The following is a 12,909-nucleotide window of genomic DNA, read 5'->3' as shown; positions in this document are numbered from 1 at the left end:
CCCCACGCAGACTAGCTTGAGGTCTGATGTACCTTTTATCTTCTCTTAAAGCAGCGGTTCTCAACCTGTGGGTCGCGACCCCTTTGGGGGTCGAACAACCCTTTCACAGGGGTCGCCTAAGACCATCCGAAAACACATATATAATTACATATTGTTTTTGTGATTAATCACTATGCTTTAATTATGTTCAATTTGTAACCATGAAAATACATCCTGCATATCAGATACTTGCATTACGATTCATAACTAGCAAAATAACAGTTATGAAGTAGCAACGAAAATAATGGTATGGTTGGGGGTCACCACAACATGAGGAACTGTATGAAAGGGTCGTGGCATTAGGAAGGTTGAGAACCACTGTCCTAAAGCATCTAGCGTGGTGCCTTGTCAAACACAGAGTTGCCCAGTGAAAGCACAAACAAAGCCCTAGATATATAACTTCAGGATGTTTTCTGTGATGCTCTTCAGTCGCGAGGACGGCCACCTTATTTGGGAAAGGTGGGCTTAGGGTGGCTGTGCCCTGTCGTGTAAGAAGCCAGATCAGTCCTCAGGACCATCAGCAAGTTGTCTGCGGGGGGCGGGAGGGGGCGCACGGAGCTACAACCAGGCGTCGGGCACCGTGCGGGGTGCTGGATGTTACTCATCTCCTTTGATCCTCACAACAGCTTGATGGTGGGAAATACTTGTATTCTTGCTTTTTATGAAAAGTAGGTGGAACTGGGAGGGCGAGTCCCTGTCACTTCTAAGGCAGAGAGCTGGTGGTCTCTATCGTGGCCAGGTTTCCAGGCCAAAGAAAAACGTTCTTGTTGAGCCCGGCCAGCATGGCCCAAGGGTTGAGCGTTGGCCTGTGAACCAGGAGGTCACGGTTCGGTTCCTGGTCAGGGCACATGCCCGGGTTGCGGGCTCAGTCCCCAGTAGGGTGCGCGCAGGAGGCAGCCGATCAGTGATTCTCATCATTGATGTTTCTGTCTTTCTCCTTCTCCCTTCTCTGAAATCGATGAAGTTCTTGTGGAGCTTTATCTGGAGCATATTAAATGCCGGCATTGCCTGCCTAGCACGTACTTTTATCTGTTGCTTACTCAGCGTGGAACACCTGGCTGGCCCACGCCGGCCCGCGTCACGTCAGGGCTCACATGGTCCCCGGTGCCTGGCTGTCTCTGCCAGGTGCTTTCTGCGTCCTGAGTCCTGGGCTGCCCAGCTGCAGAGCCTGCTGCCAAGTGGGGCGAGGCCGGGCTTCTCACCCGCTGCCTCGTCTGCCTCGGGATGAGTCGCACATGTGTGTCCTCCTCTGCAGGGTGAGCCGCACATGTGTGTCCTCCTCTGCAGGGTGAGCCGCACATGTGTGTCCTCCTCTGCAGGGTGAGCCGCACATGTGTGTCCTCCTCTGCAGGGTGAGCCGCACATGTGTGTCCTCCTCTGCAGGGTGAGCCGCACATGTGTGTCCTCCTCTGCAGGGTGAGCCGCACATGTGTGTCCTCCTCTGCAGGGTGAGCCGCACATGTGTGTCCTCCTCTGCAGGGTGAGCCGCACATGTGTGTCCTGCCTCTGCAGGGTGAGCCGCACACGCGTGTCCTGGCCTCTGCAGGGTGAGCCGCACATGCGTGTCCTGCCTCTGCAGGGTGAGCCGCACATGCGTGTCCTCCTCTGCAGGGTGAGCCGCACATGCGTTTCCTGCCTCTGCAGGGTGAGCCGCACATGCGTGTCCTCCTCTGCAGGGTAAGCCGCACATGCGTTTCCTGCCTCTGCAGGGTGAGCCGCACACGCGTGTCCTGGCCTCCGCAGGGTGGGCCGCACATGTGTGTCCTCCTCTGCAGGGTGAGCCGCACACGCGTGTCCTGGCCTCCACAGGGTGAGCCGCACATGCGTGTCCTCCTCTGCAGGGTGAGCCGCACACGCGTGTCCTGGCCTCCGCAGGTGCCCCAGCCTGTTCGTCCCTAAGGCTGCTCGCCCTGCTCAGTGGAGCTGTCCCACCTCAAAAGCACCAGGGCCTGATGTTCCTTACCAGGCTCCCAAGAGCACGAAACCCATTGCCGTAGTGACAGCAGGTCGCCCTGTGTCCTCTTCGTGATGGGTGTCCTCTGGGTTCCTCCCCGCGGCTGCTGGCACCGCAGCTGCCACTCGGCCGCCTTAGCTGGGGAGTCCCGGGGCCTGGCTCAGCCTCGTTCTGTGGGGATGGTTGGGCTTCGAGGAGTAAACCGAAGGTGGCGTCTCTCCCCTCGAGGGAGGGACAGACCTGTGTGGATGGAGCCTCCCCTGGAAACAGGTCAAAAGTACGACTGATATGTAACAAGAGGGCAGGAGGCATCCGGCTGCCGTCGGATCTGTCACCTGTGAGAAGGGGCCCGCCCTCCCAGTCATTCAACAAATACGTCTTGAGAGCTCCGCCCGCCAGGTGGCAAACGACAGAACTCAGTCCCAGAAACGCACCCCGTTTCACTGAGGCAGGAAGAGAAGGCGTGGGCGGGAGACCTGACCCTTACAGAGCCCGCGGGAAGGCTGGAGAACGGAGCCAGGACAGGAAGGAGCCGTGGGCAGTGGCAGCAACCGGCTGTCCATGTAACGCCTTCCCAATGGCCTGCGGCAGTCGGGCGGGGAGGGGGGTGTAGGAGGGGCGGGCGTGACTGGCGAGGCTGGGTCCACGCCCAGGTGCCTCAGAAAAGATACGTCTTTTCCCTTTGGACTCCCCAGTCGGGGAGGATATGCCCCGTCTCCCACCGAGACTCACAGCCAGGAATGCCCCAGAACAGGGGGGGAGTTTGGATGGTGGCTAGCCAGGAAAATCACAGCTGTCCACTCCTGCTCAGCATTCTGGGATTAAGCACCATCGAGTCAGGCTCCGAGGTGCACGGACGCTGGGGCATGCTTCCTGCCGTCACCGAGCGCGGTGTGCCGGGGTCACCGTGGTGCGTGGGGTGCGTGGTGCCAGCAAGGGGGCTCCCAGCCGAGGACGGGCTGTGGTGTCCTCTGAGGCACAGGGCACGGGAAGGGTGGCAGGTGTGAAGGGAAAGGTGACAACATCGCTTAGGTATGTGAGCTGCATGTGCTGTGACAGGGGGAGGGGGGGGCAGCGTGAAGGTGGAGGCGCCAGGCCGGGCTGAGTCTGTCGCAGGGATGGGACCAGGTCCCGGGCTCTCACCAGCCAGGTCCTGTGGGTGGCAGCTCCTTGGTGTGTTTCAGAGCCTGGTGCGTGTGTGGCCTCCTCCATTAGTTCCCTGGGGTTGCCTTGGAATAAAGGAGGTGGTGCGGTGGGCCGGGTACGGAGGGGATCTGGCCCCACAGCTGCGGTCCAGGGCCGCGGACCCCTGCCTAGGGTGTGGCATCCTTTCTCTAAGAGAGATGGGCCTCCCGCGGGCAGCGGGCAGCTACCAGCCTGCATGGCACAGGCCCCGCGCCTGCCTGGAGTTGCCCCTCCTCTCTCCCTCTTGGAGGGAGACCCCAGCCAGCAGCGGTGGCATCGTCACGCTCACCCCCTTGGCTTCCCTGCAGGTGACTCTGCTGAGTGTGGAGATGACTGCCCTCAAGGAGGAGAGAGACCGGCTCAGGGTGACGTCTGAGGACAAGGAGCCGAAGGAGCAGCTTCAGAAGGCCGTCCGGGACCGGGACGAGGCCATTGCCAAGTGAGTGAGCGCGGCTCCTGTCCCTCCACGGTCATCACAGGAGCCTGCCTGTGCGCTCCGGGCCAAGGTGACATCCTCAGAGGAATGTAAAAGTGAAAGAGTGTTGCCCTGCTACCCACCCTCCCCCCACACCCGTTCTTCTCTCCAGGCAGATGCTGCTGAACGCTGGGTGGGCGTGGCCTGCAGACCTCTCTCTGCTCATGTGCAGGCCTGTGTGCAATGCAGTTGCCGTGGGCTTTTGAAAAGCATCAATGGATGATGCTCTACATGTGTTTTTTTCCCCCCACTTAGGTCTGAGAGAGCCTTCCAATTTCATTATAAATGTACTAGACGGCCGGGGCACAGATTCATGCACCGGTGGGGTCCCTCGGCCTGGCCTGCACCCTCTCTCAATCTGGGACCCCTTGGGGGATGGAGGCCCAGTGCACAGATTTGGCCCGATCCCCGCAGGCCAGGCCGAGGGGCCCCACGTGCGCCAGGCCACTAGCATGCATATAAGATCTTTGGTTAATCCAGCGGTTCTCAACCTGTGGGTTACGGCCCCTTTGGCGGTCGAACGACCCTTTCACAGGGGTCGCCTAAGACCATCCTGCATATCAGATATTTACATGACGATTCATAACAGTAGCAACATTACAGTTAGGAAGCAGCAACGAAAATAATTTTATGGTTGGGTCACAACATGAGGAACTGTATTTAAAGGGCCAGAAGGTTGAGAACCACTGGGTTAATCTCTTCCCGTCCTCCACCCTCCTCCCTTCCCTCTGAGATTCATCAGTCTGTTCCATGTTTCCATGCCTGTGCGTTGAGTGTCTGTCCCCGGTAGCATCATAGCTACCAGACGAGCAGCTGGACAGTCACTTAGACTTTTATATATGTAGATATCTACCTGGACATTATTTTGGGGTGAGTTTTTTTAACTTTTATTATGGACATTTTCAAGTATACACAGAAGTGGAAAACAAGCTGGATCCCTTCTTACCCATCTCTCAGCTTCAGCACTGACCAGCATGTGGCCAGGGTCTGACATCCCCACCCTCACCCACCTCCCCACTAGAGGGTGTGGAAGAAAACCACAGCACATCCTGTCCACTCTCTATAAACACTTCAGTGTGGATCTCTGCCAGGAAAAGGCGCTTTCTGTAAAACACGACCCGCACTGCGGTTATCGCACTTGAAAACAGTTACAGTGATTTCTTACGCCACCCAGTGTCCAGGGCTCAGGTCTTCCCAGTGTCCCGTAAATCTTTCTGTAATTAATTAGACGCAGACTCCGAAGACTCCGTTTACTTGATATGTCCCCAAAGTCTTCCCTCCATTTCTTAAATATTGCCTTTATTCATTGAAGAAAGTGGGTTGTTTCAGAGTTTACATTCTGACTGTGATTGCATCCCCAGAGTGTCATTTAACATTTTTCTCTGTCTGCTGTATTTCCAGGAAACTGTGTAACTTTTTAGTGTGTGTTTTCTTGAGCTGAGAAGAAAAGTATAAATGCATTCTCTTACATTCAAAAAATTTGGAAGTACATAAGCAAAACACGTATTTCCCTATTCCCCATCTTGTGTTAAATTGTTGTTAATCCTCACCCAAGGATATTTTTCCATTTTTTTTTTTTTTTTGAGAGGGGCCCTAACCGGTGTGGCTCAGTGGATAGAGTGTCGGCCTGCAGACGGGAGGGTTCCAGGTTCGATTCCGGTCAAGGGCATGTACCTTGGTTGCGGGCACATCCCCAGTCGGGGGAGTGTGCAGGAGGCAGCTGGTTGGTGTTTCTCTCTCATCGATGTTTCTAACTCTCTATCCCTCTCCCTTCCTCTCTGTAAAAAATCAATAAAATGTATTTTTTTTAAAAAAAAGAGTGGAAGGGAGGGGGAGAGACAGAAAGAAGCATCGATGTGAAAGAAACACACCAATTGGTTGCCTCCTGCACATGATGCCCCAACCAGGGCCAGGGATTGAGCTTGCAACCGAGGTACATGCCCTTGACCTGAATAGCATCTGGGACCCTTCAATCCGAGGACCAATGCTCTATCCACTGAGCCATACCAGCTACGGCCTAAATTATTTCTTTATCATGCACTCAGTCTGTACCCTATTCACTGAGTGGAAGGAGATACAAAGTTCTAAAATTGTATCTGCTTTTAGAGTGCTTTGCAACACATTAATAACATTCGTGCATCACTTTGCTGTTTGCAAAACACTTTTATCCTTTAATGCTCCCAGCCACAGCAAGGGGTAGAGAATTTTAATCCGTTTTACACATGAGAACAGATTCTTTCCCCAGGATCTCAGCCCAGTGGTGATGACTGGCCTCCACCTCAGGCCTCCTACTCTTGTCCCCACATCCTTTCCCCTTATCATGTGGCTGTTTGTCAGGAACTAAAAGGAGCTCATTTGAAACAGACTGTAAATATGCCTTTTAAGAAAATAATAGGATACCTTTTAATTTCTGACTTTAAAATTCCCTACACCTTTCCCCTTCTCACTTCCTCACCCACTCCTCCCCACCTTTCTGTTGTCTTCATTCCTTTTCATCATTTCTTAGTTTTACCTTTGGGTCTCTCTCTATCTGGTCAGAGCCCCATATCAGTTCATTTAGGAATTTTACACTCATTGAGGCTCACAAACCTGTATGTTGACCAGTGAACTTTCAAAAAGAGTCTGGAGGTTTTGGCTAAAAATACATGATAGTATTCAAGGGTGTTAAAGTTTGTAGGTTGGGAACCCAGCTAGGCAGAAACCCGCAAAGGGTTGCAGAGAAGAAAGGAGAGTGAGGAGGTCTTCAATCCCGCATTCTCAGCCGGGGGATTGGCCCAGGAGTTCCCAGGCCGCGGTCAGCTTGTCTGGAGGCACCCTCTGCTCCTGGGCTGCCAGAATCCTACGGTTCCCTAATGTGATCTCACTAAACACAAACAAACTCGAGGGCTAGCAATCCAGCTTATAAAAACAAAAAGGAGCCCGTTGCTAGTGTTTTTATTTAAATGAGGAATTCTGGCCTCTGAAATAATTCCTTTTAAAATCTCTGGTTGCTGTTTGCGTTAGTGGTTTCTGCAGTTTTGCTTTCTGGCTTGGGCTTCTCGTGAATGACAAGCACTGAGATCCCCAGTGTGCAGCCTGAGGCCGGGTAGGCGGTGGGGAGGCGCGCCCCGCTTCAGGCGCCGGGAAGAAGACCCCTCCTCCGAGCTCGGCCTCGCCCTCCGCCCTCGGCCCTCGGCCCTCGGCCCTCGGCCCTCCGCCCTCCGCCCTCGGCCCTCCGCCCTCGGCCCTCCGCCCTCCGCCCTCCGCCCTCCGCCCTCCGCCCTCCGCCCTCCGCCCTCCGCCCGCAGCGTTAGTCAGCACTTTCCGGGGCTCCAGGTTGCTCGTGGCGCCACCTGCCGGGAGACGCCCGGGAACTCCAGAGGCGGCAGCGGGGTGGGGCGCTGGGATCCTCTCCGACAGGCTGGGCGTCCATGGCAACCGGCTCCACGGGGGAGTTCCGCTGTTTGCCACTGGCCAATAGCAGCGGGCGTGACGTGTGACGTGGCGGCTGGGGTGTCTGAGACGCCGGCGCTCATTGGACAGGCTCCGCTCTGGTCCCTGCAGCCGCATTGCGGGCGGCAACCACAGCGGTTGTCCTGAGCGGCTTGTCTAGAAGGGCGGGCGGGCGGGGCGCCCGTCTGGAGCAGTGGGGTGTCAGGGGAGGTGACTGATTGCTCGGTGGACTGGAGGCCAGTGAGGAGGTGACGGTCATGGTGATGGCCTGAATGCTTTACCCCAACTGTCCCGCCTTCCAGCCATGCTTAGCCCGGTGCGTTCCTGAGGCCAGAGCTGGGCGGCCTCTGCAGGCGGGTCCTCGGGTCGCCGGCCCTGTACAAGGAGGACACTTTCGCGAGTCTTCGTGTCGAATGCAAAAGGGATGAAGACAAGGACTAAGTGATGCTCATTTTGGCAGCGAGGCAACCAGTGCCGCCTCTGCAGAGGCGCCCCGTTAGTTTGCATTTTTATGCCCATCCCTCCACCCCCTCCCTCCCCATTAATATTATTTTGCATTGAGCTGGAACTTAGCAGTGTTGGGCAAGGTTTACGAAGCAGTGTGTGTAAACATTTCAGAATGTGAAAATGCCGAAGTGTGTGTGAGCACTTCCCCATCGATGATCATCATCCGGAGATAACAAAGTAGACGTTTTTGCCTGTGGCCTTGTATACACACAGGCACTTCTTCTTTTCCGAAGCAAGTATATCTGACCTTGTTTTCTGGTGCTTTCCGCCCCCAGGTCCAAATACATGGTGAGTAATTTACCACCAGCCCCTCGTTGTTGGCTTCTATGGCTAGCTGAGCTGTGATCATTACCACTCTGTGGCCACCTTTGCACATGTATCTCCTAGATCCCTTAAGAGGAGTATTGCTAGTGAAAAGGCGGGACCAGGAGGACCAGGTCCCCACCTCTCACAGAGACTGGCCTTTTGGGAGAAGGATTAGCAGCTCCCTAGTGAGGCCTCGGGGGTCTAGTCCTGATTCAAGCACCATCCTCTTAACCACTTCTTGTCTGTGAGTGTGGGTGACAGATAATCCTCCCCAGGCTGTTTAGGAAAATGGAGAACAGTCTGTGAAAGCATGCTGCGAACTGTCCAGCCTTCCAGAGGAGCATCATGGTTACTGTTACTGTTTGTTACGAGTTTAGGGTCAGAGCGGTTTCCTCATCGGGTGGTAAAGAGCCAGCCCCTCTGGCACGAGGTGTCCATGCTCACGGCTTGTCTGTTTCCAGGAAGAACGCTGTGGAGCTAGAACTCGCCAAGTGCAAGATGGACATGATGTCTCTGAACAGCCAGCTGCTGGATGCCATTCAGCAGAAACTGAACCTCTCCCAGCAGCTCGAGGCTTGGCAGGTAAGGGCGGGGAAGACGAGGCTCCGGAGGGGTCTGAACGCAGGCAGCGTGTGAGGAGGAGGGTTTGGGACTGGAGGGTCCGGTGTGCATGGGTGAGCAGTAGCCCTGTCTCACCTGCTTCCCCGTCCCCGGGAGGAGGCCTGGGGGTGCTCTCAGGAGCAGCGGGGCCCAGGCTGTGCTGCGTGGGGCTGTGGCGACCTCCAGGCTTTGTGTGAATCGGCTGGAAAGAAACAGCTGTTGAGGTGGAGGGCCCAGGAAGCCCTGTATGACTGAACGGAAACAGAGTCAGGTGTAGCTCAGCAGCCCTGAGGTCGCTGCAGCTGTGGCCCTTCCTTTCTCCAAGGCCACTGCTTTTTGCGGAAGAGTCCATCCTGGTGCGAGCCGGGGACAGAGCCAGTGCGTCCCTCTGGGGCCGCTGCTTTCAGAGCCAGCAGCCCACCCCTCAGGCCTGACATGCTCTCCTCTGAGCCAGGGCTGTCCTGGCTCTTGGTAACGAGGCCGCGTAGTACAGTTCAGGACATGGGTATGACCATTCGTTAGACACCTGTGGCTCCAGGCGAGCCCGCTGTGGAGGGGCATGGACTGCTGCTGCAGGGCCCTGAGCTCTGACCCTCCCTCCACGCCCAGAGCTGGTCCCTGGCTTACGTCCTGTTCTTTTCTCTTCTCTCCTGGCTACAGTTTGCTTCCTCAGGGCTTTTTACTATCTGGCTCCTTTGGTTTCTGATCTAGTGGCCTTTCTCAGTTCCCGTATCAACAGCTTTAGTTGTACACCCCTCCTGCCTTTGAGGTGAGATTACGCTCTCATCCCATCTACCCTTACTCCCTCTACCATGAAAGTCCCGTCCCTGTCGCACCTCATGGCCCACCGCGTCTGCGTGCTGGAGTCCGGCATCATGTCTGTACTGTGCGCCATGCCATCGCGCCCCGGCCTCTCCTCCCATCATCACCACGCCGTAAATTGGGCAGCATGTGGCCCGGTACCGACAGGCTGAGCCTGGTTTCTTGGTAGCACCTCCTCATAATTGGGTCACTTTGCTCACAGAGATAAGGGCAGGTGTGGGATTATGAGCAGCTCATTTATGCGCGAGCGTGTGTGTGTGTGTGTGTGTGTGTGTGTGAGAGAGAGAGAGAGAGAGAGAGAGAGAGAGAGAGAGAGAGGGAGATGTTCTAAAGCAGCGGTTCTCAACCTGTGGGTCGCGACCCCTTTGGGGGTTCAACGACCTTTTCACAGGGGTCGCCTAAGACCATCGGAAAACACATATATAATTACATACTGTTTTTGTGATTAATCACTATGCTTTAATTATGTTCAATTTGTAACAATGAAAATACATTCTGCATATCAGATATTTACATTACGATTCATAACAGTAGCAAAATTAGTTATGAAGTAGCAGCGAAAATAATTTTATGGTTAGGGGTCACCACAACATGAGGAACTGTATGAAAGGGTCGCGGCATTAGGAAGGTGGAGAACCACTGCTCTGAAGTGATACAAGCATGAAAATGCGGTATGCGATGTGCCTGCACCAACAGGCCGCTTTGAAAGGGCTCCTTCCCGCAGGACACTCTGCGGTTCCTGATGCTGCATTTAACCACGTAGGTCCTATTGAGCACAGCTACGTGCAGGCACTGCTGTGGGTTAGAACGGGACTGGGCTGCAAGCAGGGAGCATGTCCCCTATTTCTGAGAGGAGGAGGGTGCAGGGAGGACGAGGAAATGCTGCCAGTCGGATGGAAGGAGAGGTGGGAGGGAGAACAGGATGTGGCCAAAGGAGAGAATAAGAGCTCCTCGCCGGCCGGGCGGCCGCCTGGTGACGGCTAAGAAGTCTTTGCTTCACACCGAAACCTGCAGACAGTGGCGTGACTTCGCTGGTGAGAGCTGGTGAGAGTGTAGATGGACAAGCTGCTCGGGGAGGGCCAGCAGCCCACCCTGCGCTCCTCCAGTGAGCGGCCGCCTGACCTTGGCGACCCTAGCCCGAGGCTCAGGCTTCTGCCAGGACATCCCAGGGCCCGCGGGGCTCAAGATGCTGTGCTTCCTGCTGATGTGGCCTAGACAGGGCTGCCTGGACTTCCAAGCCAACAGTGTCCTGCGGTGCTGGCGGCAGAATGCCTTGTCGAAAGGAGGCTTGCACAGAATCGGAGTTTAGCAACTAGAATAGAGTGGAGCTGTGTCCAGAGGCTCCTCTGAGGTCAGAGCTGCTGTTCTGTAAGGTGGAGTCGGATGAGGGGCATTTTCTAGGCAACTGGCCCAAATTGGAAGGGGAAAGGTGCTCCCCCAGTGAGGAGGCTAAGGGCCTGGGCCTGTTGAGCAAGACAAGCCCTGAGGCGGTGATGGGAGCCTCGCAAGGAGGGGTTGTGCGCGTGGTTGTTGGTAGGCAAGGGAGGCACCCAGGGAGTCTGTGTCCCCGGCACATGCAATTGCCAGTGGGGTAGCTCAGGCGATAATTGGAGAGCTGGCAAGCTGAGGTTGCCAGCAGGGGCGGGCACTCACCCAGCCTCAAAGGTCATAGGAGGCAGGGCAGAGGGCCGGTCACCGTGGAGACAGACAGGAAGATACCAGCTGCAGGCACTCTGGCCGTCTGGGGTCAGCCTAGGGGCAGCACTGTGGAGAGGCGAGCTCAAGCCCTGAGATGAGGTGTGTGCCTCCTGTGTCCTGGCATCTACACTTGCTCTTAGTTGGGGCAGCCCCTCCCTCATCTCCTCCCTCATCCTCATCTCACCTCATCGTGTCACCTCCCTGCCCACCCCCAGTGTCAGACTCTGCCCTGCTCAGCCCCCCGCTCTGCTCCCTGCAGGACGACATGCACAGGGTCATTGACCGGCAGCTGATGGACACGCACCTGAAGGAACGGAGCCGGCCTGCTGTCGCCCTCTCCAGGGCCCGTGGCGCAGGGCGTGGGGTCGAGCCCAGCACCGCCGAAGGCAAACGGCTGTTCTCATTCTTCAGGAAAATTTAAGTTGGGAGGAGTCAGGCCAGCGAGGACGGGCGGACTGGAGGCGAGGAAAGGGTGCGGGGGAAGCCGAGAGCACTGTGTTCCTGTGCAAGGGCTCCCCTGCTGGGCTCCGGGGCGCTGCTGCCCGCCGCACTGGGGCCATGTCCTCCAGGAGGGCCTGCCTGGCCTCTGAAGGCCGCCCTGGGTGGAGGGACAGGCAGGAGCCTGTCCCCATGGCCCAGCCCAGCCCAGCCTGGGCTTCCCTAGGATCCGCTGCTGTTGAGCAGGGCTCAGGCTGCCCAGAGCGGCCCACCCCTCAGTGGCTCCCATGCCCAACCCCAGGCTGCTGCCCTCCCTGTGGGATCTGGGGAGCAGGAGAAACAGGCCCTCCCTGCATCCTCAGGAGGCTGCCCCTGCTGCCTGCCCATGGGGCCGAGCCTGCAGGGCACCACGCCCAGGCCTGAGCCTCCCTCCTCCCCAGCCCTGGCCCAGGGAGTAAGGGGAGGCGGCCCCGCACCCTTGTGCATGCACCTCTCAGGAGCACCTCTAGGCAGGAGACCCAGCCTGTGGGGCCTGACGGCTGGGGCTGTTCGCGTGCGCTCGGCCACAGTGGGCTCTGCAAAGGCTTGGCCGAGGCCATCCGAGCCCAAAGGAAGAAGGGCCTGCCCCCAGCGCCACTGCTCTCCCTCCAGCCTGTGCCGGTGCAGGCCTCCCCCTCAGCCCGTCTTCTCGCAGGTCCTCTGCAGGCTTGAGCCATCCAGCCCTTTCCCTTCGTGGGCCAGGGCTGGGAGGGGTCCCCGCCTCCCAGCCTCCTGCTCCCCTCACCTATACAAGTTCTTGGTTCAGCCAAGCAAGTCCAGGACACAGAATGGCCCCAGAAGGCTCTGCAGCCACCTCCACCTCAAGGGCAGCACTGTCACCACGGGCGATGCCTCCAGGGACTGCCCACCAGGCCTGCGGGAGGACGAGTCCTGCAACTGCTGCTCCCTCGGCAGCCACGCACCTTCTCTGAGGCCCTCGCTCAGAGGCACCGGCTGAGCCAGCCTCGAGCTGCCTCCCCTGGGAGCAGCCCAGGAGGGATGGGCGGAAAGAATGTACCTATAGATATGTACATACCACAGTGCTGTACTTTTGTATGTAGCAATCATGTAAATACATGTATGGATTTTATAATATACATATTATATATAAATCTATAAATGCATATTTTTAGAAAAACAGCACACCACTGCTTCTTTTGAAAATAGTCTCAGAATAAATTGAATTTCTACAGAGTTTCCTGCCTCTGTCATTGGTGCCCGAAAGGGGTGTTAGAACGCAACTTACCTTTCAGGACCGCCACTGGCTGGCATGCAGAGGCAGAAACAGGGAGCCCCCTCATACACAGGGACCCAGCCAGTGCATTCAGCCAGGAAGGGGCACCTCCCCGGGAGGGTGGAGGCACCCTGTCAGTGACAGCTGTTGTGGGAGCAGTGGCCGAAGGCGCTGCCTCCA

At 56.7% G+C, this 12,909-nt stretch overlaps 1 protein-coding gene across 3 annotated transcripts in view; it reads left to right on the top strand.

Annotated features, from left to right (window-relative positions):
• Nucleotides 1-12,689, top strand: part of BICDL1 (BICD family like cargo adaptor 1) — a gene marked incomplete at its 5' end in the record, with an annotated part of 82,905 nt that extends 70,216 nt beyond the window's left edge. For 2 of the 3 annotated variants that reach the window (XM_081113353.1, XM_081113352.1), the window contains 3 exons: nt 3,487-3,617; nt 8,360-8,480; nt 11,278-12,689. In XM_081113353.1, coding sequence (XP_080969479.1) covers nt 3,487-3,617; nt 8,360-8,480; nt 11,278-11,439 — 414 coding nt within the window. In that variant the 3' untranslated portion in view covers nt 11,440-12,689. Of the gene's footprint in view, nt 1-3,486; nt 3,618-8,359; nt 8,481-9,158; nt 9,268-11,277 lie in introns of all 3 variants that reach the window. The other variant, XR_013997211.1, reaches the window with a different exon arrangement.
• Between the last annotated feature and the right edge of the window lie 220 nt (nt 12,690-12,909).

The sequence above is a fragment of the Myotis nattereri genome (assembly GCF_964212035.1).
Source record: "Myotis nattereri genome assembly, chromosome: 19".
NCBI classification, from domain to species: Eukaryota; Metazoa; Chordata; class Mammalia; order Chiroptera; family Vespertilionidae; genus Myotis; species Myotis nattereri.
The sequence above is the reverse complement of the archived record's forward strand: the minus strand, read 5'-3'. Positions and strand labels throughout refer to the sequence as shown.